General features: G+C 40.7%; 1 protein-coding gene across 1 annotated transcript in view; it reads right to left on the reverse strand.

Moving 5' to 3' along the window:
• Positions 1 to 26,262, reverse strand: part of CNBD1 (cyclic nucleotide binding domain containing 1) — a 493,800-nt gene extending 467,538 nt beyond the window's left edge. The window contains exon 1 of the mRNA XM_068983440.1: positions 26,175 to 26,262. Within this exon, the coding sequence (XP_068839541.1) occupies positions 26,175 to 26,262 (88 nt within the window). The remainder of the gene's footprint in view (positions 1 to 26,174) is intronic.
• Between the last annotated feature and the right edge of the window lie 625 nt (positions 26,263 to 26,887).

Genomic DNA, 26,887 nt, shown 5'->3' on the forward strand with positions numbered 1-26,887 from the left:
TGAAAAAGTTGGCTTAGAGCTCAACATTCAGAAAACGAAGATCATGGCATCTGGTCCCATCACTTCATGGGAAATAGACAGGGAAAGAAACAGTGGCAGACTTTATTTTTCTGGGTTCCAAAATCACTGCAGATGGTGATTGCAACCATGAAATTAAAAGACACTTATTCCTTGGAAGAAAAGTTGTGACCAACCTAGACAGCATATTAAAAAGCAAACATATTACTTTGCCAACAAATGTCTATCTAGTCAAGGCTATGGTTTTTCCAGTAGTCATGTATGGATGTGAGAGTTGGACTGTGAAGAAAGCTGAGTGCCAAGAATTGCTGCTTTTGAACTGTGGTGTTGGAGAAGACTCTTGAGAGTCCCTTGGACTTCAAGGAGATCCAACCAGTTCATTCTAAAGGAAATCAGTCCTGAATATTCTTTGGAAGGACTGATGTTGAAGCTGAAACTCCAATACTTTGACCATCTGATGCAAAGAACTGACTCATTTGAAAAGACCTTGATGATAGGAAAGATTGAAGGTGGGAGAAGGGGACGATAGAAGATGAGATGGTTGGATGGCACCACTGACTCAATGGACATGAGTTTGGGTAAACTTCGGGAGTTGGTGATGGACAGGGAGGCCTGGCATGCTGCAGTCCATGGGCTCGCAAAGAATCATGACTAAGCAACTGAATAAAACTGAACTGAAAACTAAATTATTTTTCTCCAACAAGCTTTCCCTTAAAAATATAACAGATAAATATCCTTTGCATAAAGCAAAGAGGAAATGGTAGAATAAGTAAAGCCTTAACAATACTGTAAACGCATAACCACTATTTACTATGAGACTAGACTCATCTGAGTGGCTTATAGGGCAAAATAAAGGAGATGGACAGTGGAGCCAAAGAGAAAATGTGAGAATACGATGCGAAAATGTCAGAGTACGCATGCATGCCAAGTCACTTCAGTCGCATCTGACTCTGCAACTCTGTGGGCCATAGCCTGCCAGGCTCCTCTGTCAGTCAGATTCTCCAGGCAAGAATACTGGAATGGGTTGCCATTGGCTTCTCCGGGGGATCTTCCCAACCCATAGATCAAACCTGTGTTGCACATATCTTCTGCCTTGACAAGCGTGTTCTTTACCAGTAGCAACACCTGGGAAGCCTACGAAACAGACTGCTTCAAAGTAATTACCTGTACCATACTCTAATGATGAATCCAGTGATAAGTAGAAATTTGCTTAATACAGTATTCAGAGTACAAATGGTTAAGTACCAGTAGTAACAGAAACATTATCAATAAACTTTTAGTAAGAATAGTAAGTCTCATACTAATACATAGCAGTGAATCCTAGCATAGCAAGGTACAGAACAAGGAGTAGGGTAGGAGAAAGGAAAATTTCCATCAGAGGCTGCAAGTGTAACTGATTCTCTGTGTGTGCTGGGATAGTTGATCTAGTTCTATGTTTCTATTAATAAATAAGCCTAAATTTCTGTAATAATAGACAATAAATACAGGAGGAGAAGGGGACGACAGAGGATGAGATGGTTGGATGGCATCACCGACTCAATGGACATGACTTTGGGTGAACTCCAGGAGTTGGTGATGGACAGGGAGGCTTGACGTGCTGCGGTGCATGGGGTCGCAAAGAGTCGGACAGGACTGAGCGGCTGAACTGGACTGAACTGAACTGAACTGAAACATACCTATTCAGAGTGTTAACAGCCTGGGCAGGCAGGCCAGAGGCCCCCAAGTGACAGGAGGGAATAAACTGCAAGTGGCGGATTTTTTTTTTTCCTTCTCTATGCAAAATTAAAGGAGGTTTCTTTTTTCTGTGTTGTCATGGTGACACCTGGTTCCACCTGAACTCAACTTCATCACAAACCCTGAGCTAACCAATGCAGTTTTTCTCATGGAAATGTCTTTCTTAGGGTATGTTGATGGACTATGCATTTGCTTGGAAATCTGCCTTTCTTCAAGGTTCATGTCCATTGTTTTATGGCCCAAGATGACTCACCCTGTGCCATTGCTGTCTCAAAATGCCTGTTGTGGGAGAGGGCCCTGGTGCAACTCTCTCTGTTTTGAGATGTTTCCTTTCTCTAATTAGCAGCTTGCTAATAGGTATACAATTCCTTGCTAAAAACTGTCTCCTTCTAATGTCTATGTCAGAAGTTTTCACTATCTCCTTTATACTTTAATAAAACTTTGCTACATTAAAAGCTCTAAGTGACCAAGCCTCAGATTGAATTCGTTTCCTCTGGAGGCCATGAATCTGGGCATTGTTCGTGGCTCATAGCAGCAACCTTTCACTATGTCAATGGTTAATAATGTGTTTATTCTTCTCTCTTCAACTCCGCTGTTTTCTAAAATCCCAAAGTTAATTCTTCTTCCAATAACATTCAATAAACATAGGCACTTGAAAATTTTCAATTAAATAAACCATCAAAGGCAAAGAAATAGTGCCCAATGAAGGGCTTCTAAAAATAAAAGTTGACATACCAACATGGACAATTATACAAGCAGGCCTTGTTGTTCCTACCCCTTGTCTGAACAGTTAAGACCTTAAAATAAACACGTATTAACTGAAGAGGGGAAAATGAGGAGAATGTTATACAACAAATTATTGACACAGCTTCTGTTTATATCTTGATGAATGCAATCATCTACATCTTTATGGCCTCAACTCACATTCGCTTTTCCACTCACTAAAATTTATCTTTCACCTTCATTATTTGTTAAAAATTGTATTTATTAAAAATTATAGGAAATCCTGTAGTTTCTAGCCCAGTAACTTCTTTCCAGTCTTCATCTTACTAACCCATTTGACATTTGAAGTCTGGTGAAGTTTCTGCCTGTGAGACCTCTGTGACAACATGCCTTCCTAGCTTGCCTCTTCCTTATTAGGCTGCTCTACAAGCTGGAATCAAGATTGCAGGGAGAAATATCAATAACCTCAGATATGCAGATGACACCACCCTTATGGCAGAAAGTGAAGAGGAACTAAAACGCCTCTTGATGAAAGTGAAAGAGGAGAGTGAAAAAGTTGGCTTAAAGCTCAACATTCACAAAACAAAAATCATTGCATCGGGTCCCATCACTTCATGTTTGGAAATAGATGGGGAAACAGTGGAAACAGTGTCAAACTTTATTTTGGGGGGCTCCAAAATCATTGCAGATGGTGACTGCAGCCATGAAATTAAAAGACGCTTACTCCTTGGAAGAAAAGTTATGACCAACCTAGACAGCATATTGAAAAGCAGAGACATTACTTTGCCAACAAAGGTCTGTCTAGTCAAGGCTATGGTTGTTCCAGTGGTCATGTATGGATGTGAGAGTTGGACTGTGAAGAAGGCTGAGCACCGAAGAATTGATGCTTTTGAACTGTGGTGTTGGAGAAGATTCTTGAGAGTCCCTTGGACTGTAAAGATATCCAACCAGTCCATTCTCAAGGAGATCGGCCCTGGGTGTTTTTTGGAAGGAATGATGCTAAAGCTGAAACTCCAGTACTTTGGCCACCTCATGCGAAGAGCTGACTCACTGGAAAAGACTCTGATGCTGGGAGGGATTGGGGGCAGGAGGAGAAGGGAACGACCGAGGATGAGATGGCTGGATGGCATCACAGACTCGATGGACGTGAGTCTGAGTGAACTCTGGGAGTTGGTGATGGACAGGGAGGCCTGGCGTGCTGCAATTCATGGGGTCTCAAGGAGTCGGACACGACTGAGCGACTGAACTGAACTGAACTAACTCGCATCTTCCCCCTCTGAGCATGCTGTCCACCAATCCATTCTCAGGGTCCTTGTCTTCTCTTCTCAGTTTAGACCCTCTCCTTGCATGACCTTCTCAGCACTCACACCCCCACTGTCACACATACGCTTCAGATCCTCTCACCAAACTCTCTAGCCCAGAATTCTAACCTTCACTCTGATGATATTCATGTGAATGTCATCCAAGAAAATCAAACTCAAGACAGCAAAGACTTCAATGATAATTCCTCTCATACTTCTTTCCCCCAAAAGCCTGATCCTCTTCCTGAATCCTCCACCTGGGTTAAGAAAATCCTGTTATTTTCCGTAACTCTATCGCCAACCTTGGGATCCTATTCTTTTGTTTCCCTTTCAGGGCCAGTGTGTTATGAAACCCATCAATTCTGCCTCTTTTGAAATGCACTCTAAAGTATCTTTCAAACACGTCTTCTCCAATCCTAATGGTGTAGCCGCCAAGTAGGGCCGCTGTGAAGAAGCGCCACTGCCATGCAGGCCACAGGTCAGGATCGTGTTTGAGACCCTCTTAGCGTCGCATCTGTCTTATTGCAATAATCTCTCTAGTCTCCCTGACTCCAGTCTCTTCTGTTCCAACCCATCCTTCATGCTAGTATCACAGTACTTTCTAAAATTCCGATGGTAGGGACTTCCCTGGCAGTCAGTGGTTAAGACTCCACATTTCCACTGGGTGTGGGTTTGATCCCTGGTGGGGGAACTAAGATCCCATATGCCACCCAGTGCGACCACAAAAAAGGGAAGAAAAGAAAATCCCAGTGGTGGTCACATAACTTTGCATGGAATACAATGCCTTTTTAAATCATAAATTAACCTCATTGAACTTCATTAAACACCACCACCATGTTCATCTCCCTTGCTCCCCATGTTTCAATAACACATGTTCTACACATTTTCTATGTACTCCATGAACATATTTAGTCCTTTCATTATGATATTCTCTTTGGTTCTTGCCCAACTTAAAAAAAAAAACTTTAGATCCACCCCAAAAGTTAACTTGTCTGTGACATTTAAACTTCTCATCACTAAAAAAAAAAGCAGTTTTACTAAACCTGAAAATAATTGTAGTGGAGCAAGCATCATCCTTTGTTATGATTTTTTCAATTGTATTTAATGTTTATTTCAATTTATCACTGTCCCCTAAAGGTAGGATCCATTCTTCACTCGTATAGGAAACTCTAGAACTTGTCACAATGCTTGGATTTAAATAAATATTGTTTGTTAAATTATAATGGAAAATTAGAACATTGTTCTATATGTCAGACAAAGGTCAGTTGTATGCAAGGAAAATAAAGAAAACCAATGAAGGCAGGAATAGCTGATGAATATAAAGTTTTAAAAGACTATGGCAAAGAATACACACCAAAAGCTAATAGATGAACAAATGAAACAACTCTGCCCCTTGTAGGGTATTGTACATGAATCATTTTACCTTCTTTTCTACATGAGATTGAAGATCATGGAAATGTCATTTTTGGCATTAAAAAGCTATTCACCATGACAAACAGCTCACTAAGTAAAAAAGTGTTCAAAGGAGGAAATATTTCGGACTTCATTAAACTGAGGATTAAGCACATTTCCTTACTATGAAATTTGAAGAATATCAGCCAAATGATGTGATGTCAATGAACCTTAAAAGAAGCAAGCATATGCATACTTCTCTTGTTTGAGGAAACAAGCAGCATTCTCCAGGGGAAGACTGTACGGTCCTGGAGGATACAACCGATGAACTCTTACCTGGAACGGCAGGTTCTCGAGACTGGACACTCTCAAGAACCCTAAGCCCATGATATATATGAAATGTAGGGCCGAACAAGGATTCCACCTGTACTTATACTCTTTTTAAGAGTCAGGTTGTTGTAATGGTAAAACAGAGGGCAAATGTTAGATGACAATCACAGAAGCAGCTGATCTCAGTCATTAAAGAGAAATAGAGAAATCTCTACCAAGAAAGCTTGGCAGAATTATAACTGTTGAATTATGACAGCACTAATTAGAGACATACAATTTAGGGAAGAGTACAGAACAGAGGTGATGAGAAAGTGCTCACAGTTAACATACAAGAAAATTCCACCAGTCTGCTACCCTCGTTCATTCATTTTTTCTTGCAAGTAATCCACCTTCAAAAAAATAACCATCATTCAATAATACTGATACCTAGGCATAACATACTCTAAGAGAAATTGTGAAAAACACTTAACCTATCAAATGAAAAATAATATGCATTAAAAGATATAATAAGCAGGAAATGGGAAGAAAGTCCCACCACACACACACACACACGCACAAACCCTTGATGGAAGAAAAATGACCTATAAGGCATTAAATATAAATAAAACAATAGAAATAAATTACAAATGAACAGGTTATATTCAGGAAAGGAAAGAAAAAATAATTATAACAAAATCCACATTAGAAATAGCAAAACTGTCAATAGAGTATTAAGAAAATATGGTCCCAGAAGATAGAAGTTAACATCAATAGAGAAAAAAAAAAAAAAGATGAAAGTGATAAATGAAGACAGGAGACACTACATGTGAAAACTGCTCCTGAAGAAGGAAATAGTAGCATTGGTAGGGTAGGGGTGGTGGGGAGGGGGCAATGCTCGAATATATAATACAAGAACATTTTTCTCATACAAAGACTTGAATCTGAAGAACTAAATACCATGACCCAGAACAGGAAAGAGAAAGCATAGTTCACGATCCACAAAGAGACCAGACATTTTAGATGCACTAGGTTACCAGCTAAACGTTGCTGTTTCAAAGGTAAACGATTATTTTAGCACCCAGCCAAAAGAGGAAGCGTCTCCTATAAGAAGCAAAATTCAATTTGTCCTTAGTCTTCTCTGCGGCAAAGTCCTGGCAAACAGTAAGACAAATTTTTCCCTGACAAACAGTAAGACAATTTTTTCTTAAAGATAAATATAAAGGTATTTTAAAAATATATATAATAAATATATAAGGTATATATAAATAAATAAAAATAAATGTAACAAAAACTTCAAAGAATATAATGTACCATGAGCTCTCTGAAAAATACAATTTGATAGACATACGACTAAGCCTTAAATGGCATGGACTGTGCTAAAGGGCTCCCCAGGTGGCACAGGTGGTAAAGAACCTGCCTGCCAGTGCAGGAGTAGTAAGAGTTGTGAGTTCGATTCCTGGGTCAGGAAGATCCCCTGGAGGAGGGCACAGCAACCCTCTCCAGCATTCTTGCCTGGGGAATCCCATGGACAGAGGAGCCTGGTGGGTCCTAGGGTCGCAAAGAGTCACAACTGAACCAACTTAGCACACATTCTAACAAAGGTTAAGTAAATCCTTAAACCTTCATGCAAATTTTAGATTCTCCATAGATTCTAGTGGAGACAGTGTAAATAATAATGAGTAGCAAATTGGAAGTTTCTTCAGAGAAGCAAAAGTATAAAATATATTTGTATAAATTTCCTCACACAACAGATAGTAGTTCAGACTAAAGAACATTTAAAACTAATGGATGTGTACTAATAATATTTGAAGGTATGAATTTAGCCAAAGACTTAGACATTAATATTTATTAGACATTAATAATCAAATTAGGATATGGAGAAAGTTTTCTTATTTTGTACTAAACTGTCAATATCCATTGTCTAAAGTTAATGAGTCAAGCAATATAGGTTTAGATATGGGGCCTTACTATTAAATGTTTTCCAAATTAAATGGCATTAAAATATATAAATAAAAAATCACAGCTTTTGTATTAACAAATTAGCTATACCTCAATTTTAAAAATTGTTTAAAAAAAGCAAATTGGAAAGAAAAACTCAGGAGACAAAATAGCTTCCACAGTAAGTTTTTTTCCTTTTAACCCAAAAATTAAGTGGAAATTGAATCACTGAGGATATAATTATTTTACATAGTTAATGAGATATATAATCATATGTCAAATATATTCCTTAAATCAAAGAGCATATCAAAACTGAAATTATAAAATATCAAGAAAGTAAAAATAGTGAATGCTTTCATGAACCGATGGGATGTAATTAGTCTTTCTTTGGGGACAATACACTCCCCTAAATATATATATTACAATAAAGGAAAAAGAATTAAGCATTCTACTCAAGAAGTTAGAAAAAGAAAATTAAAATAATAAGAGAAATGGAAGAGAGAAAATGGGAAAGTAGAAATTAATGAACTTATAAAACAGGAAAAATTGTTGAAAAGTAAGCAAATTCAAGAGGTTGTTCCCTGAAGGGAAAAAATAAATAACTGACTTATCTAAACAAGGAAAAAAAAGTCATAAGTACTCAATGTCGGAAAGATAACTGGGGTGTAATTAACTTGAAATATCATAAAGATAATGTACTTTTTACAACAACATGCAAAATAATTAAAATTCTGATTTAAAAATGAGTGAGTTTTCAGGAAAATGTGTATTTCCTAAATTGACCCTAGAAGGGAGAGAAAACCCAAATAAATAATTTGCCTTGAAAGAAGTAGAAAGTAATCTCACAGTTCAGTTTCTCTCTCTCTTACACACACACACACACACACAAACAGACAAATGTATCAAAGCAAGGTGTTATCCCGGTGAATTCTATCAAATTTTTATAGAAGTAACTCTAATGTTAGTTAAATGTTTCAAACCACAGAAAAAAAAACGCTTCCAAATTTCTTTGATGAAGCAAGTAAAGCAATGATGGTGTGAAAATGAAAAACAGACGCTGATCTCATATATAAATAAAGATGAATATGTTTATTAAGTCCAGAAGCATATTAACATAATCATACCCACAAAAATGTAAGATTACCATAGTAATTTGAAGAAATTTCAAGTTACAATGATATAATTTGCCACAAGTGAACATTTTAAAAATTATAACTTCAACAGATGCAGAAGTCGTCAATAAAATTCAACACTGTTTTTTAATAATTTAAGTTGAAAAAAGGTTCTTAACTTGATGAATATATCAAACCAAAAGACAGCATCATATTTAATGTTGAAACGCCAAAAGCAACAGCATAAATTGAGGAACAGAATACAAACATACACTAGTGCAACACATGTCTGCAAGTGCCAAGAAACAGGATTTGATAAAAGAAATATGCAAGTTACAAAAATTCGGGAAAAAGAGACAAAAAAAAGATCACTTAACAGAGATCACCATAACAAATGTAACACTAATAATGGAAAGGTTTGAAAAACTGTAAGAAATACTAAAATATAACACAGAGACAAGAAGTAAACAAATGTTAGAAAAATGATGCCAATTTGAGGGTGGGGTGATCTGAGAGAATAGCATTGAAATATGTATGTTACCATATGTAAAATCAATGGCCAGATGCAAGTTCAATGCATGAACCGGGTCACCCAAAGCCGGTGTACTGGGACAACCCTGTATAGGATGGGGAGGGAGGTGGCGGAGGGGTCAGGTTGCGGGGAACACATGTACGTCTGTGGCCGATTCATGTTGATGTATGGCAAAACCAACACAATATTGTAATTATCTTCCAATTAAAATAAATTTTTTAAAAGGAGAAAAATGGTGCCAATAGACTTAGTCAATGCAAGGCTGCCACAAACTTTCATTTTGTAAAACATGCAATATCTACAACACATAATAAAACAAGGTATGCCTATTAAAAAAGAATGAATAAAGAAGACAAAATTATTTGATAATATTGTAATTATCTAAGTAGAAAACAGAACTTCATAGACGGACATTCCCTTAGGGTATCAATTTAAGTGGCTAATTATGAGAGTAACTAGATATTCAATAGCTTTTACCTTCCTCTGAACCAATGAGTCCCAAAACTGCTGAGAGAGTAGAGAAAGGTAGGCGTCAATTCCAGCTGTAGGTGTGGGGTGATGATAGGGTGTCCCAAGGCACAATACCGGGGTGGTGGGCACCCACACGTGGGGTGGGCCCGGGAAGAGTATTAGAGGCCAAGAGGGGTAAGGACCACAAAAGTGGGAAATGGGAAGCGTCAGGATGTGCCAGGGTTGAGTGTAGGACCCTCAGTGGGGATGAGGAGAGGGGCAGTGGTATGGAAAACGGGCCACATACAGGGGAACTGGTCAGAGACGTTTGGATTATAGGAGCACGGTTTCACACTTGAGAGAAGAGACTTACAAATAGAGAAGGAGAAGACCAAAGTGACTACAGAGTTGCAACACTAAGTTGCAATAGAAATAAATTGGTATGCAAGCAAAATAGAAACAGAAATATTGGCTTTTTATTAGAAGTAAATTGATATGCAAGCAAAAATAACTGTAAAATCTAATTCCTTAAATCTGTCCACTGAGAGGGGCTGGGAGCAGTAACACTCTAACATCGACGAACACCCAGAGTACTTTGATCTTGATTTTTAAATCCAAGTCTGCATTAAAATGAACTAGAGTTCTTTGGGAAAATGGCTGGTCTGTGGGCTCAGGTAGGGAAAAGTACAAGATGAACCTGCAAAAATCATATTGCTCTAGGAAGGAAAATGCTTAACAACCTTGAGAGCACTCCCAGTGGCCAGATTGAATAATTAAACAGTTTAGGCATCAAAACATATAATGATAGTAATTCATCAAAATACTTTGAGTTGACTGTTGCTGTTATTGTTTAGTCACTAAATCATGTCCCACTCTTTTGTGACACCACGGACTATAGCCCGCCAGGCTCCTCCATCCATGGGATTCTCCAGGCAAGAATACTGGAGTGAGTTGCCATTTCCCTCTCTAGGGGATCTTCCTGACCCAGGGATCGAACCCACATCTCCTGCTTGGCAGGTGGATTCTTTATCGCTGAGCCACCAGGGAAGCCCTTTTGAATAAATGAAGAAATCATAATTTTACAATGATTAATTGATTAAATATTTGAGAAGAAATAGAATATTTATATACTTTCAAAATACTTTTTGGCAAAATACTTATTAATTACAAAAAAGGAAAGAGTAAATTTACAGTGAAGTTCTCTGTGTATACTGAAATCAACTGATTAAAGTAAAATTATGCACCACCTGGTAAGACGGAAGGAGAACACAGAATCACTTCTGTGACATTCCTGCCAAAGATATCTGACTTGAATCTAATCATAAGGAAATATCAGGCAAATCAAACTGAATCATAACCTACTAATAATGGTTTGTAATCTCCCAGCATCAAGGTCATGAAATGCAGGGAAAACTTAGAAACCATTCCCGACTAAAGGAAATCAAAGAGACGAGACAATGAAATGCAATGTGAGATTTTAAATTGAATCCTTTACTTACAGAAGATTATAAGAACAATTGGCTAAATTTGAATGTGGTCCAAAGATTAGATTACAGTAATTTATCTGTGTTAAGTTCCTGGTTGTGATGAATGTACTGTGATTACATAATAAGAGAATGTCCTTGTTTTTCAGAAATACATAATAAAATATTTAAGGATGATGGAGTGTCAAATGGCTCTGGAAAAGTATATTTCTTTATGTTGAATTTACAGCATTTCTGTACAATTGTGGCTTCAATTTTTTATTTTATCTTTTAATTCAATAGCTTCTTTGTATGACTTTTATAGTTAGAAAACATAATGAGGAAAAGATTTTTATACTAAAAAGGAAAAAATTAAATGCCCAGGAATAAGCTTTATTGAGTGTCATAAATGGACACCTGCATAACTTGGAAGTAGAAAGGTTGAATAAAGATACCAGTTCCTAAGTAGAAAAACTCAATACCATAAAGATGTCTGTTCTCCTTAAGTTAATTTTAAATTTAGCACATTTTTTCCAGATAAAATACCAAAACGTTTATTGGTTGAAGAAGCCCAGATAGTTCTAAAGTTCACAAAGGAAAATAAAAACGGAAGAATAGCCAGAAAAATGTCTTTTAAAAAAGAGTAATCAGTAAAGATTAATCTTACCAGGTATTGAAATATAAGGTTTCAAAATTATAACAGTTCAACATGAATGCATAAGTAGATGAGAGAAAACAAGAGATTAGTGTCAACAGTAATAATATACTACAAATATAGATCCAGAATAAATGTAAAAATTTAGTATTTAATAAAAACTGACATTTTAGATTAGTAATAAGAATTACTCAACAAATGGTGTTAGAACAGTTGGTTGGTCACTTGGAAAAATATTGTGTTGTAGCCTTGCATCACTATTCTAAAGTAAATGTATTCAAAATGATTTTTAGATGCACCAAATATTTATTTAACAAGTTTAACACTGAAAAATAAAACTATACAAACACTAAGAGAACGCATGGAGGAAATATGTTTAAATCTTGATATGAAAAATGACATTCTAAGCAAGAATCAATAACAGAGGACAAAGCTACGCAAACATCCTAAAATCTTTGTCAGACACAAAAATCATAAAGACAAAAGAAAAATACAAACTGAGAAAAATACTTGTAAAGCTCAAGCTGAAAGGCTCGTTTCTTTTATAAACAAAGAGTTGTTTTAAGTAAAAGGGAAAACAAACCTCAGTGAATGGGCAAGGGACATAAACAGCTATTCACATGAATACAAATTGCCAAAGATATATGAAAAGATTCTAAACCTCGCTATTTAAGAAAAATAAACTTAAAGAGCAGTTAAAATTGTTTCCAATTAATTTATTGACAAACATTTGTTTTATAACACATAATAGCAGTAGAAACGCTGTAAAATAGAAGTTTACGTTCATTGATGGTAGGACTAGAAATTAGTAGAGCCTCTTTAGAAGACAGTATCAGTAATCAAAATTTAAAATGCACACATCCTTTGGCCTTGCAGTTCTATTGAAGCACTTGCTTGCCAACTGTAAAAGGTACATGCAAGGTGTTTATTTGATTTTAACAGCAAAACTTGCTAGAAACAAATTCCCACCCTATTAGTTAGGATCCAGTAGCCAAGGAACAGAAGCCATATCAGTGTTTAAATGGAAAAAAAATAATACAAAGGACTGTTAGGGATTAAAGAGATGAAAAGACAAAAGAAGGAACATCACATACCACGCAGAAAGCATCTACCACCAATATTTCTGCTGATGAAGGTTTAATTACTAAAACTTAGAAACTGGATCAATGGCCCTACAAAGCTGAAACATGGCCCTCTGGGGACAGGGCCTAAGCAGCTGGCACTGGATTTTTGAAGGGAGGTGATGGGGCTATTCCTGAGAATGTCGGGAAAAATGCAAACGGAATTAATTGCTGCTGCTGGAATAGCCAGCCACTGCCTCGGTGAAAAACACATTTCTGGTGAGATATTAACAAGGAGAAACAAACCAAAAACAGAAATCAGAAGAATGAACACTTTCGTTAACTTTCTTCCTGCCTTCCAATCCCCCTCTAACAATGCTCTTGACAGAGCCTGATAGGAGGCCACATTTCTTCTTGGGAAAAACTGGTTTGCAGAGTCCCAGCCCCGGTTTCATAAAGCAGAATATAGAAGGGTGGATTAGAAGATGAGACACACTAACTTAAACATCCTTCAGTAGCATTTTCTTGTATTCAAACACATATAAACATGAATATGCTTGGAAAACTCCAAGAAAAAATAGTTTTATGATACTTCTGAGGATAAGATCAGGAGTACGGGTCGGGAGGAAGACTCACTCAACTTTTAATATTCTCATGATTCTGTGTGTGTGCTCAGTTATGTCTCATGCTCTGCAACCCCATGGACTGTATGTACCCTGCCAGGCTCCTCTGCCCGTAGGATTTTCCAGGCCAGAATACTGGCATGGGTTGCTATTTCCTACTCCAGGGGATCTTCCTCCCTCAGGGAAAGAATCTTAGGCCTCTTAGGTCTCCTGCATTAGCAGGCAGGTACCATTAGCATGACCTGGCCTTGTGTCTGATGCACGTACTATTTATGTAATGATTTGTAAAAGAAAATTCACCAAAATTCCCACAAATTGAGATTTATTCATTCTTCTGTCAATTTACTAAACACTTGAATGTTAAGCATTAGACAAACAAATTTTTCTCAGTATCAGGGTCTTTTCAAATGAGTCAGTTCTTCACATCAGGTGGCCAAAGTATTGGAGTTTCAGCTTCAACATCAGTTCTTCCAATGAATATTCAGGACTGATTTCTTTAGGATGGACTGGTTGGATCTCCTTGCAGTCCAAGGGATTCTCAAGAGTCTTCTCCAACACCACAGTTCAAAAGCATCAATTCTTCAGTGCTCAGCTTTCTTCAGGTCCAACTCTCACATCCATACATGACTACTGGAAAAAACATAGCTTTGACTAGATGGAAATTTTTGGCAAAGTAATGTCTCTGCTTTTTAATATGCTCTCTAAGTTGGTCATAGCTTTTCTTCCAAGCAGCAAGCGTCTTTTAATTTCATGGCTGCAGTCACCATCTGCAGTGATTTTGGAACCCAAATAAATAAAGTCTGTCTCTGTTTCCATTGTTTCCCCACTTATTTGGGGAAACATAGCATTTATTTGCCATGAAGCAATGGAACAAGATACCATGATCCTTGTTTTTTGAATGTTGAGTTTTAAGCCAGCTTTTTCACTCTCCTCTTTCACTTTCAAGAGGCTCTTTAGCTCCTCTTCATATGAGGCTTTTAAGTCAGTACTATTTTGTACCTGCCCTTGGTGACTCTCATTACCTTGATCCTGGGGGCCAAAGAGGACTCTGTGGGCTGCTGCCTTGGCAGCTGTGAGAACTGCTTCCACAAAAGGGAAGCACCTGATTCTGCTCTTCTGGAAGGTTGTGATTCTACCCTACAGCCTTCTGAGCACAATTGCCAAATAGGGTCACATGAATGTTTACTCCTAGAAACCTCTCTCATCCTCCTGAGAAGTGTTGCAGGTAGGTTTAAAGAACGTCAATCAAATAATTTTAGCTGCATTTTACCCTTTATCAAGTGTAAAGTTTATGACATGAGAGACAGACTTAAGCCCAATCATGAAAAGTTTAAATGCCAGATTAAGGGAAATGAATTGTGATCTAATTTTTGGAGGAGAGTAGGGCCCTGATAATTTTTGAGCAGAGAGTTACTATGATCTAATTTTAAATCATCATATCACCAAGAAGATGTGGTCCACAATGTATGTTGGGAGGAAGGTGACAGAGGATGCAGATGGCTGGAGGGCGACACCAGGGGACTGAAGCAGGAGCTACTGCAGAGACGACGGCCGGGAGCAGAGCAGAAAATAGCCTGAGACTGGGGGTGACCCAGAGTGACCTCTACAGACACCTGACCTGTGATGAGCTGCAATTTACTTCAAGGTCTCCTGCCTGAACACCGCAGTCACAATTAAGCTCAAGTTTAAGTTGCCATGCAGGAGACCTGGGTTCAATCCCTGGTCCGGAGGATCCCATGGAGAAGGGAAAGGCCATTCACTCTTGTGTTCCTGCCTGGAGAATTCCATGGATGGAGGAACCTGGTGGGCTACAGTCCATGGGGTCGCAAAGAATCAGACACGACTGAGCGACTAACACTTTCACTTTTTTTCACTTAAATTGAGGTAACTTCATTTCTAAAGGCCATTCAAGATTTTCTAACAGAAAGTACAAGCACGTTGAGGACCAAAGTGAAAACTCTACCTTTTCATTAAAATATTCATCCTTTCTCCTTTGGGACTTTAAGAAAAATTTCAGTGACTTTTAAACTGAAACAAAGTAGAGAAAACAACTTTCCAATATTTCTTTTCTTAAACTATCTGATGTTATGTTCCATTAGGACGATGATTGATTACACTCACACAGAGACACACACAATAACCCAACCTCTTTTTCCATCTTTTATCCCTTCTTGGAATACCCATTCTCATCTCTTTCAGCTCTGTTTTTCAGCTTTGCTTTCTTTACACATTACAAAGTCTGCTTCTCTGCAAATGAGTCCCAACCCCCCCTTTTCTTACTTGGACTCCTAGGATTTGAATAGTGTAGAACTTTAAAATGAAGTAATATTCCCCCTTACAGATAAATATACATTCTGAGGGTCTTTTCATCTTTTGCTACGAGAGAAATAACAACTCTCAAAATACAGGAAATGCCGTTGAAGAGTTAGTAACAATGACACCATTTTTTTTTCATATGCCCTTAAAATGAAAAAGAGCAAAGGAAAGCATTTATTTAGGAGTAGTATCTTGTTCCTAAATTCCTTCAAGTGTCTCTGATCTTATCTTGAGTGCTTTTTTTCCTTCTGCATCCCCACATGTTGGAACAAGCAAAATGTACCCACTGATATCTTGTGAACCTGAAAGCCATTTGTTACTGGGAAAGCAAACAAACAAACCCTTTTGTTAAAGCACAAAAATTATCAGATAAACCACTACAAAATGCAAAGCACACTTTTGAACTTGTCCTTTCTCAGAAGGATAAACCTAATAAGTATAAATAAAATAAAGGTATAACTTATTAACCCAAACAAAGGTAGCTAACTGGACCATACTAATTATAGGTGTGAAATGGTTTCCTCCAGCCAAATGCTAAAGGAGAGCTCACTGTCTCCTTAAAAAAAAAAAAAAATTAAAACATTTTTCTTCCTTTTGTCTCTTCAGAAAATCAACTGCTAATAATAACGGATCTAATGTGTCCCTAGATTAGATGCTGTTTCACATAGGTGGTAAACTACTGCAGGTTTAGCTAACTTGTAAGATTTTTTAAATATAAAGGAAAAAGTGGTATGACATTTTTGTTTTCGAAAACAATCATCTCTTTCCTGGGTTATGAAGAATCCAGAGATACAAGTCAAAGAGAGTGTAGAAGTCTTGAAAGTTTCAAAGAAAATATTTGTAAGTGACTCAAGAAGCTTAACTACTGGAGTGTTTGTGGGTCTGAATTTCAGAGCCAAGGAGATAGCACTGGGGCAGGGTAGGGGGTGTTTAAAGACGTGTGATATGTTCTCTTCCTGAAATCGACAGTGTCGAGGTAGATGGCAAAATTCAAACAAATGCATCACCCTCATTTAAGTGGTAAACTGTGTAAGGGATTTCAGGGTAGTGGGCAAGGAGGAAGCCGAAGTGTGGCTGACTTTGTTGTTGGTTTATGAGGAGAGGAAATTCATAACAAGGATGATACTGTGAATAATCTCTACCACTTGACACCTACGTGAACATTAGTATGACACCTAAGCCTCCCTATCCCTAACTGTAAAATATAGCATGTGTTGGTTTTGTGTTACCATTGTCACAAATTACCACCAATCTATTGGCTTAAAGTAACACAACTTTGTTATCTTACAGTTCTCTAAGTCAGAAGTTTGAAACAGGTCTCACAAAGCTAAAATCATATTGTCAGCACGACTGCATTCCTTCTACAAACTTTAGAGAAGAATCCATTGCTTTTCCAGTTTATAGGGGCCACCTGAATTCCTTGCATTACCTACTCCTTCTGTCTTCAAAGTCAGCAACAGCCAAGCCAGCCTTTCTCTGCAGGAGACCTGGGTTCGATCCTTGGGTCAGGGAAGATCCCCTGGAGAAGGAAATGGCAACCCACACCAGTATTCTTGCCTGGAGAATCCCATGGACGGAGGAGCCTGGTGGGCTACAGTCCACGGGGTCACAAAGAGTCGGACACGACTGAGCAACTTCACTTTCATCTGCCACACACGCTGCCCTCTTCCACTTATAAGGATCCTTCAGATTATGATGGGCCCACCAGATATTCCAGAACACTGTCTCGTCTCAAAGTCAGCTGATTAACAGCCTCAATTTCATCTGTAACCTTAAGTCTACATGCCAAGTAACACGGCATATTCATAGTTCAAGGGATTAGGACATGGACATCTTTGTGGTAAGCAAGCCAATATTCTGCTTACCACAGAGCTCATGGGTTCTTGTAGAAAATAAATGAAATAACAGCATAACGTGCAAAATATTTATACACTGCCTATAGAAAGCCCTCAATAAATGTTATCCACATATGAAATTTACAGAGAAAGTAGACGTGACTCACGAAACATAACGTAGCTAACCTGATCCTAAGTAAACAGAATACAGATAATGCCTAGACTTTCTTTAAGGTCCCTATCTGCACCTTCCTATTTATGCCACATTTTGAGTAACTCCTTTTTATATCTCCTTTATAATTCAGGTTCAGTCATATTTGGGTTGAAAGCATCCTCACACACACTTTCATGAGATCATTGTTTCCGCAGAGTTTAATAGGGGAAATTGCTGACTTGTTAGAGTTAGCACAAAGACACAGCTACTAAGCAAGCCAGACACGTATCTAAAGAGAAGTCACAGACAGAACATGAAGCAGGAAACTCTAAAGGGACAATCGGGGAGGTCCGCGCCTTTCCATTATGTTCTATTCAGTTCTGAGATCTAAATTGCTGCTGATTTTTCATCTTTTAATCACTTCACACAAGTTAAGTGTCCTTGGGAGACACTACAGAGGGTAGCACATATCTCATCCCATTGATTCTAAATTAATTTGATCTTTTAACTCCCAGCTACTGTAGTTCCTAGGCTGCTAAAAAAGAAACCATCTTAGAGTAACTTTTTTCTGTACAGTAGAGACTGCCGCTTTTTGACAAAATTACATTTGACATTTATTTTCACTGACATTGAAATATGATTTTGACTACATACAAGAATTTTTGCACAATAATAATAAAAACATATAGAAGTAACTTACATAAGAGTAAATTTGATTTAACATAAGGACTTCATTTAATACTGTTCAAGGCTTAAGTAGAGCCTTTCAAATGGTATCAAGTGCTGCCTGTGGCAACTTTTTGCTGGTGACTATGTTCATTAATTTAAAATATATATATACATAAAAGTTAATTCTCAGAGGAAGGTAAAAAAACAGACGGGTTAGCTTTTTCAAATCAACGCTAGAAATTTGCCCAGTCAATATTAAAATAATAAGGTAAATGCATTATTGAAGTTGAAAAGGTCACAATTACTGCTGGTATCTAAAAATTTTTTTAAATCTCAGCTATCACTGGGACTATTACATATTATTAGTCAGTGTATTTGCGATCAAATAATAGATCTATGAATTTGATGACTATGAAGAGGGGTCTTGAGAAAAATATTCTGGTTTATTCTGACTCTATAATATAAGAAAACACTGTAAATTATATAAACTTCAAAATGTTTAACTCAAAATGTATAGTTCCTTTAATATTGTAAACCAAAGACTACAAAATTAAAATAAAATGGAATACATTTCAGAGCAAGAAAAATGGGAATTATGTCTTTTTTTCCCTTGAAAATTTTAAGTAGGAATTCTCCTAGTAAAAATTATGCATGAATTAACTCACAAAGGTCAGGCTATAAGCCTAACTCTCAGTAGGCACCTGGAGACCCGTCAGAAGCAAGGGACTTGTTCATGTTATGCTCCGAGCCTGTATCTCCAAACCGACCGAGAGAGAGAGCAAGTCCACCACGGTAATGCAAGGGCAAGAAGGGAGTTTATCTCTAGCGCGCTAGGGCCCAAGTCTCATCCCACACAAGGGAATCCGACAAGAGCCCCGAACAAAGGAGTATGGCGGCTTATATACAGGCAGTTCTTTGTCTCAGTTACAGGAGTAGCTGGCGTTACATGATTGGCCAGGCAGGATGAGCGCATATCCTGTCTCTTTCTGGTAAACACGACTCAGGTCCTAGAGCCCGTCGTTTGGTCCCTAACATTCCCCCCTGTCCTTAGATCATATAGAGGAATCTTCCTCTCGGTCCTGAGACACAGTTTGATATTGTTGTCGAAGCACAAACAGCTGTACTGTATTTATGCGTTCTTTTACAAAGGCTATAAGTCTATTGATAATACATGGGCCAAAGGTAAGCATCAGTAGAAGTATTAGCAGGGGTCCCAGCAAGGTGGAGATTAGGGTGGTCAACCAAGGGGATTGTTGAAACCAAGACTCAAACCATCCTTGTTGAGTCTCACGTTCTCGTTTACATTGAGCTAGTCCCTCTCTTACTTCGGCCATAGATTTTTTAACTATTTTTATGTGATCAGCATAAAAACCACACTCTTTTTTAGGGCAGCACAGAGTCCCCCCTGTATCTCTCCACAGATCTTTTAGTTATGCCTCGGCGCACCTGGACATGCCCAGAATGCATGATTTCGGAGCTTGCCCCTCTTTCAGGGTACATTTACCACCGGCTTAAGGTCAAAGTATAAGTCTGGCCACCAAGTATTTGGTGGATGTATTGCGGTGGTGGAGTTAAGCATCTCACGTTTTAGTCTATTTTGCAGCTTCCAGGTGATTTTGACGGGTTGGTGCGGGTTCACGCTGGCAGCTCCGGAGCAGAGTAACTGGGTCATCCACAAGACGGCCCAGCCGAGCTGTCCTGGTCCTGTTGGCGCCTTCGAAGCTTTAGCCTCAGGGGGTTGGACGGGTGCAGAGATGCTTTTCATTTTTTTTTTAGCATCTTCCTGCTCTGCTGAAGCAGCTGGGCATACATGGTTGCAGTGCACCCAAGGTCCGATACCGTCAACCTTTAGGGCAGTTGGGGTGGTAAGAAGAACAACAAAAGAACCCTTCCATTTGGGTTCTAGTGCCTTGGTTTGGTGCCTTTTGACCCATACCCAATCTCTTGGGCCAATGTCATGTGAGGGAATAGTTCCCTTATTTTGACCCACATGTATTTCCCGGAGCAGTTTCCAGACACGAGAGTGCACCTTGCTTAAGGCCATCAAGGCCTCTTGGAATTGTCCCAACGTGGGAGGCGGTAGTTTCTTCTCTTTAAATATTGGACATACAGGGGGAGGTCTCCCATACAGAATTTTAAATGAGGTCAGATTAAGTTGATAAGGAGTATTACGTGCACGGAAGAGGGCGAAGGGAAGGAGGGTCACCCAGTCCCCGCCAGTCTCTATAGCCAATTTAGTTAAAGTTTTTTTAGAGTCCGATTCATTTTTTTTACTTGCCCTGAGCTCTGTGGACTGTATTTACAATGTAACTTCCATTTAGTCTCCAGGGCTAGGGCAAGGCTCTGAACTATTTGACTCACAAAAGCAGGTCCATTATCAGAGCCGATGGTCACCGGCAGGCCAAACCTGGGAACTTTTTTTTTTTTTTTTTAATCTTTTTTGCCACTATTATCGTGGTTTTTTCCTTTGTAGGAAAAGCCTCCACCCACCCTGAGAAGGTATCCACCAACACTAACAAGTACCGGTAACCATACTTGCCTGGCCTTACCTCAGTGAAATCTATTTCCCAGTGTTGCCCTGGTCCTTCTCCCCAATACCTCAGTCCTGCATGTTGTCCTTTTCTTGACCTCATCTGTTGACACGCCTTACAAGCATGCACTATGTTCTTTACAGTTGTCTGGTGCCGGGGAAATCGCAGGCGCGCAGTTTGAAAGAGCATCAGAGTCTTTTTTTTCTCCCAGATGAGTAGACAAGTGCAAATGCTCACATAGTTGCCGTCCCAACTGAGCAGGGAGTATCAAGTAGCCGTCTGAGTCTCGGTACCATCCATCTTCACCTTTTTGAAGGTTGGTGTGTTTTTGGATCCAAGCAAGGTTTGTGGATGAATACTCAGGGGTTGGGGGCAGAGTTCCCATACCTGGAGGTGGAAGTCCGATCGCCAACACAGGGGTGATGAAATCTTTATCAGCTACTTTTTGAGCTGCCAGGTCTGCGGCACGATTCCCTCATGCCGTGGGGCTGTCACCCTTCTGATGTCCAGGTAATTGTATTATTGACACAGCCCGAGGCATCTGTACAGCCTCTAAAAGTCTACGAATTTCAGGCAAGTTTTTAATTGTTTTTTTCTTCAGCTGTCAAAAACCCCCGTTCCCAATATATCGGGCCCTGGATGTGTACCGTGCCAAAAGCATAGCGACTGTCAGTGAAAATAGTTATTTTTTTTCCTTTGGCTCTCTCTAATGTTTGAATCAGGGCAATTAACTCTGCCTTTTGTGCTGAGGTATCCGGGGGAAGGGCCTCTGCCCATATCGTCTGTCCAGAGTCATCTACTACTGCGGCTCCCACCCGTCTCTGTCCATCTTTTACATAACTGCTGCCGTCTGTGAACCATTTTAGCTCACTGTTATCCAGTAGAGTATTGGTTAAGTCCTTTCACATTGCTGTTACCCCGGCCAGTATCTCATCACAATCATGGAGGGGGCTATTTTTTTCCGGATTGGGCAAAACAGTTGCCGGATTTAGAGTGCAGGGCGTTTGGAAATGAATCCGTGGGGTGTCAAGTAGCAAGGCCTGGTAGTGCGTCAAGTGGGCATTAGAAATCCATTTACCTGGGGGTTGCTTTAAAACTCTCTCTATGGCATGAGGAGTGTAGACCAAGAGTCTCTGTCCATAAGTCAGTGTATCAGCATCGTGGACTAAGAGCGCGGTGGCCACGATGATATGGAGGCAAGGTGGCCATCCGGCTGCCACTGGGTCCAGTCTCTTTGAAAGGTAAGCTACAGGTCGCTTCCATAGTCCCCATCTCTGTGTTAGTACCCCTTTCTCTATCCCCCGCTTTTCATCTACAAATAATTGGAAAGGCTTAGATGGATCAGGGAGGGCAAGGGCAGGAGCTTTTAGCAAGGCTCGCCTGAGCTTTTGGAAGGCCTCTTTCATTGGCTCAGTCCATTTTTAGTCTTTGTTTTCTTTGGTCCCTTCATATAGGGGCCTGGCCTTTTCTGCAAACCCCAGGATCCATAAGCGGCAATATCCCACAGTTTCCAGAAATTTTCTCACTTGTCTAGGGTTAGCCGGCTCAGGGATCTGGAGGATGGTTTTTTTTCATAGCCTGTGTTAGCCACCTCTGGCCCTGTTTTATCTTATAACCGAGGTATGTAACCTCTTGCTTGGCAATCTGGGCCTTTTTGGCACTGGCCCTGTAACCTAAAGTCTCCAAGGTTTGGAGAAGGTCACCTGTTGCCTCTTGGCACTCTTTCTCTGTAGCCGCTGCCAGCATAAGGTCATCAACATATTGTAATAAAACAATGGTAGGGTGTTTAACCCGATACTCATGGAGGTCTTCGTCCAGGGCCTCATTAAATAATGTGGGCGAGTTTTTGAAACCCTGCGGTAAGCGAGTCCATGTCAGCTGCACAGGGGTCTGACTACCGTCTTCCTGCCATTCAAAGGCAAAGATCTCTTGGCTTGCAGGGGCAAGAGGCAAACTGAAAAAGGCATCTTTTAAATCTAAAACAGTGTACCAAATGTAGTTTGGAGGCAAGTTGCTTAGCAATGTATAAGGGTTAGGAACCATAGGATGAATATCACTCACCCATTTGTTGACTTCTCGTAGATCTTGAACTGGTCTAAAATCAGTTCCCCCAGGCTTTTTTACAGGCAACAGGGGAGTGTTCCATGGGGACCAGCACCTTTTCAGGACCCCAGCATCTATGAGGCGTTGTATATGAGGAGTAATTCCTTGTCGAGCCTCTTGACTCATGGGATAATGTCGTACCCTCACCAGGGAAGCACTGGCTTTCAGTTCCACAATGATAGGGGGCCTCTGTTTGGCCAGTCCCATTACTGCTGTTTCAGCCCAGGCCTGAGCGTATCTTTGAACCCATGGTTGTACTTCGGGGCTTATTGTCGCTGGGGCCTCTGGCAAGTAGAGTCTGTATTCATCTTTTAATGCCAGAGACAGGACCTGAAGAGGATGCCCGGTCCCATCTAAAATCGACACTTGTCCGTGGTCGAAATGAATTTGGGCCTTTACTTTAGACAGTAAATCCCTTTCCAACAAGGGCGCTGGATACTCAGGTATCACCAGAAAAGAATGGGTTACCTGGTGGGCCCCCAAGTTCACATGCCGTTTTGTAGTCTATCCATATCGTTTAGTCCCGGTTGCTCCCTGCACCCAGCTACTTTTCTTAGACATGGGTCCATCTTTTTTGGTTTAAGACTGAGTATTGGGCTCCCCTGTCCACCATGAAGCCAACCGGTTTTCCCTCCACATTTATAGTTACCCAGGACTCGGGGAGGGGCTTCGAGCCCTGACCCCACTAGTCGCTATCTTTACCCGCGTAGAGGATATGACTGTCTGGAGAGGGAGTCTCGTTCTTGGGGTTCTTGGGCCCCTCTTTTAGATTTTTTTGGGGGCATTTATCTTTCTAATGTCCAAACTCTTTACAAAATGCACATTGGTTTTTCTCAAGCTTATGCCTTGTCGTTTTTTTTTTTTCAGTTTTTGAGTCCAATTTTTTTCCTTTCTGGAACCTGTTTTTGTTTTCAACCCCAGCAAGTAATATCTGGGCCAGCTCTTTTTGATTTTTACGGTTTTCTTCAGCTCTAAATTTTTTTTTTCTTCTAATGCGGTCCTCTCTCTCTTCTGGGGTCTCTCTATGATTAAAAACTCTCTCGGCTGCCCTCACTAGATCTTGCAAGGATTGTTTATTTAACCTCTCTATCTTTTGTAACTTTTTTCTAATATTGGGGGCTGCTTGATTTACAAATGCTAACATAACTGCCGCTTGTGACTCATCTGCCTGTGGGTCCATAGGGGTATACTGTCTAAAAGCTTTCATTATCCTTTCAAGGAAGGCTGCTGGGCTCTCATTTGGTTCCTGCCTCACTGAATTTATTTTGGCCAAATTAGTTGGCGTCCTGGCGGCTGCTCTAAGGCCGGCCATGAGAGTCTGGCGGTACACTCGGAGGCGCCCCCCCCCACCCCCGGGAAGAGACCCCGGCGCAGGGGGAAGCGCCGGGAGGGGGGAGAGCACAGCGACAAGGGCTGACTCCCTCGGCCCCAGGAGTCAGCGAGCGCTGCTGCCAGGGGGCTGTAACACTCAGGGAGGGTGGACCCACCACTGCAAGATGGCGCCCCCCCCCCCCCACCGAGCTACCTTTTTTTTTGCCGGGCCTTTTTAGCCGTCCCGGAGCCAGTGGCGGTGTACCGCCACGGTGGAAATGCGCCCGGGGCGCCCGTCGACCCCACCCTTGTCCCCGCCTGCCTACCCCCGCGATCTCCCCCCTCTTTCTCTTCCCACCCCCGCCCGGAGGCAGAGGGAAGAGTGGCGAGGGGTCGGGAGGAACGGGGAGCGGGAAAGATCCGCCGGGCCGCCGGCATGGCCGGGCCCGCCGCCGGGTTGAATACTCCAGGCGGACTGCGCTGACCCCACCCGTTTACCTCTTAACGGTTTTACACCCTCTTGAACTCTCTTTAAAGTTTTTTTTTAACTTTCCTTTACAGTACTTGTTGACTATCGGTATCGTGCGGTATTTAGCCTTAGATGGAGTTTACCACCCGCTTTGGGCTGTATTCTCAAGCAACCCGACTCTGGCAAAACCCAGGCCCAGCGCGCCAGGGGCCATTACTGGCCTCATACCGTCTACGCGCCTTGAACTCTCTCTTTAACTGCCTGGATAATTTGGGTATTGAAGGTTCCCTCTTGTGGCCATCCAACGTCAAAGGTGGGCCACTTGGCGGGACAGAAAGTCACCAGTTTGCTCTTCTTCACCAGTAATGAAAGATTCTGAGCTCTAGACTTGAAATCAGAGAAGTGGTTAATCATAAGAGATAAAGGAGTAGAAGTTGTTTGTCCCATGATCACAGAAAAGTACACTGGGAGCCAACAGAGCACACAAAGAGCAGCACAGACACCACAAATAGACAAACAGATAACAAACGCAAGGTGGCCACCAACAATGCACTCAATCTTACCTGCAGGATGTTCACAGAGCCAGCTGCCTCCCCAGCATGAAACCGGGCCCCGGCCTTATGCTGGACTTAATCTAGTAACCAGAGCCAGCCGCCTCCCCAGGACGAAACCAGGCCCTGGCCTTATGCTGGACTTGCCTCTGCACTTTACACCCAGATGCCTCCCCAGTATGATACTGGGCCCCGGACTTAATCTGGGCTTCTGCAACGTTAGCACCGGTGCTCAGAGCTCTTATCTCCTAACGAGGTTACTCCCTTCTACCAGGAGAGTTGTCCTCCCCGGCGGGACGGAGATCCCGGACGAGCCCCCAAATGTTATGCTCCGAGCCTGTATCTCTGAACCGACTGAGAGAGCAAGTCCACCACAGTAATGCAAAAGCAAGAAGGGAGTTTGTTTATTCCTAGCGCGCTAGGGCCCAAGTCTCATCCCACACAAGGGAATCCGACAAGAGCCCCGAACAAAGGAGTATGGCGGCTTATATACAGGCAGTTCTTTGTCTCAGTTACAGGAGTAGCTGGCATTACAAGATTGGCCAGGCAGGATGAGCGCATATCCTGTCTCTTTCTGGTAAACATGACTCAGGTCCTAGAGCCCGTCGTTTGGTCCCTAACATTTCACAGGTGAGACAAGCGACCTCTCTAAGCCTTCATTGTTTTCATTTTTAAACTATTTGTTATTTGAAGCTCTGAGAGCTCATAAAAATGCTCATTTTACTAAGTAAAGCACTGGAAGCCTAGAGGATGAAAATGTTATCAGAAGGACACAGCAGAATCAGCACACCTGTGTTCTTTCCAGGCCACTATGCTCTCAGTAAGGCTCCCAGGGTGCCTACCAACCCTGAAAAGCCCCATTTCTTTTCTCTGGGGTCAGTACCACTGAAAAAAATGGTAGACCCTACAGGTTTTCCCACTCACTTGGAATACTGCGAAGTGGAGGAGGCAGCACATTGCTTACAGCTGTCATATGGGATAAAATGGCTGCCGGAAGAGAAGACATAGGCATCGTGATGGCTCAAAGGCAGCTGACCAGAGGCTTGTTAAGAGGCAAATGACTTCTCCTCTCCTTCAGGCATCACAAAGCGGAATGCTTAAGGAATGCCCTGATAGGTAAAGTAACATGGAATCTTCAAGTTCACAGTTCTATGTGTGTATACGTATTCTAAGAGTGAAACCTAGACCAGGAGGAGAGATAGTTTAGTCCAGTGGAACTTATGAAGGAGGCTTTGTGAGCTACAGTGAGCAGTAAGGACTGAAGAGGGAAGTGATAACGTACAGGCAGGTACAGCAGAATCCGTAGCACTCAGGAGTCTCGGTTGGGTAAAGGAGAAACGCATGTCATTGGTCTTTCACTGTCCTGAGCCCTTTTTTCAGCTTACTAAATGTCTGCATTAGTATTGGAAACCTTTTATGTAACAGTAGCAACAGGATTATTTATACTGCTCTCCAAGGCTACATACCTTGTAATGATCAGACACCAGTACACACCATATTCTGCTAAGGTATGATATATGTTTTTTCTTGTTTTCTTCTGCTTTACAATAATTAAGGCTCACAACAACAGCTAGGATTTAGAGTCTTAATGCATCTTTTACTTCTGCATATCATCTCTGAAGGCATTTAAAAATATT

This window comes from Capricornis sumatraensis, chromosome 11, assembly GCF_032405125.1.
Source record: "Capricornis sumatraensis isolate serow.1 chromosome 11, serow.2, whole genome shotgun sequence".
Classification (NCBI taxonomy): Eukaryota; Metazoa; Chordata; class Mammalia; order Artiodactyla; family Bovidae; genus Capricornis; species Capricornis sumatraensis.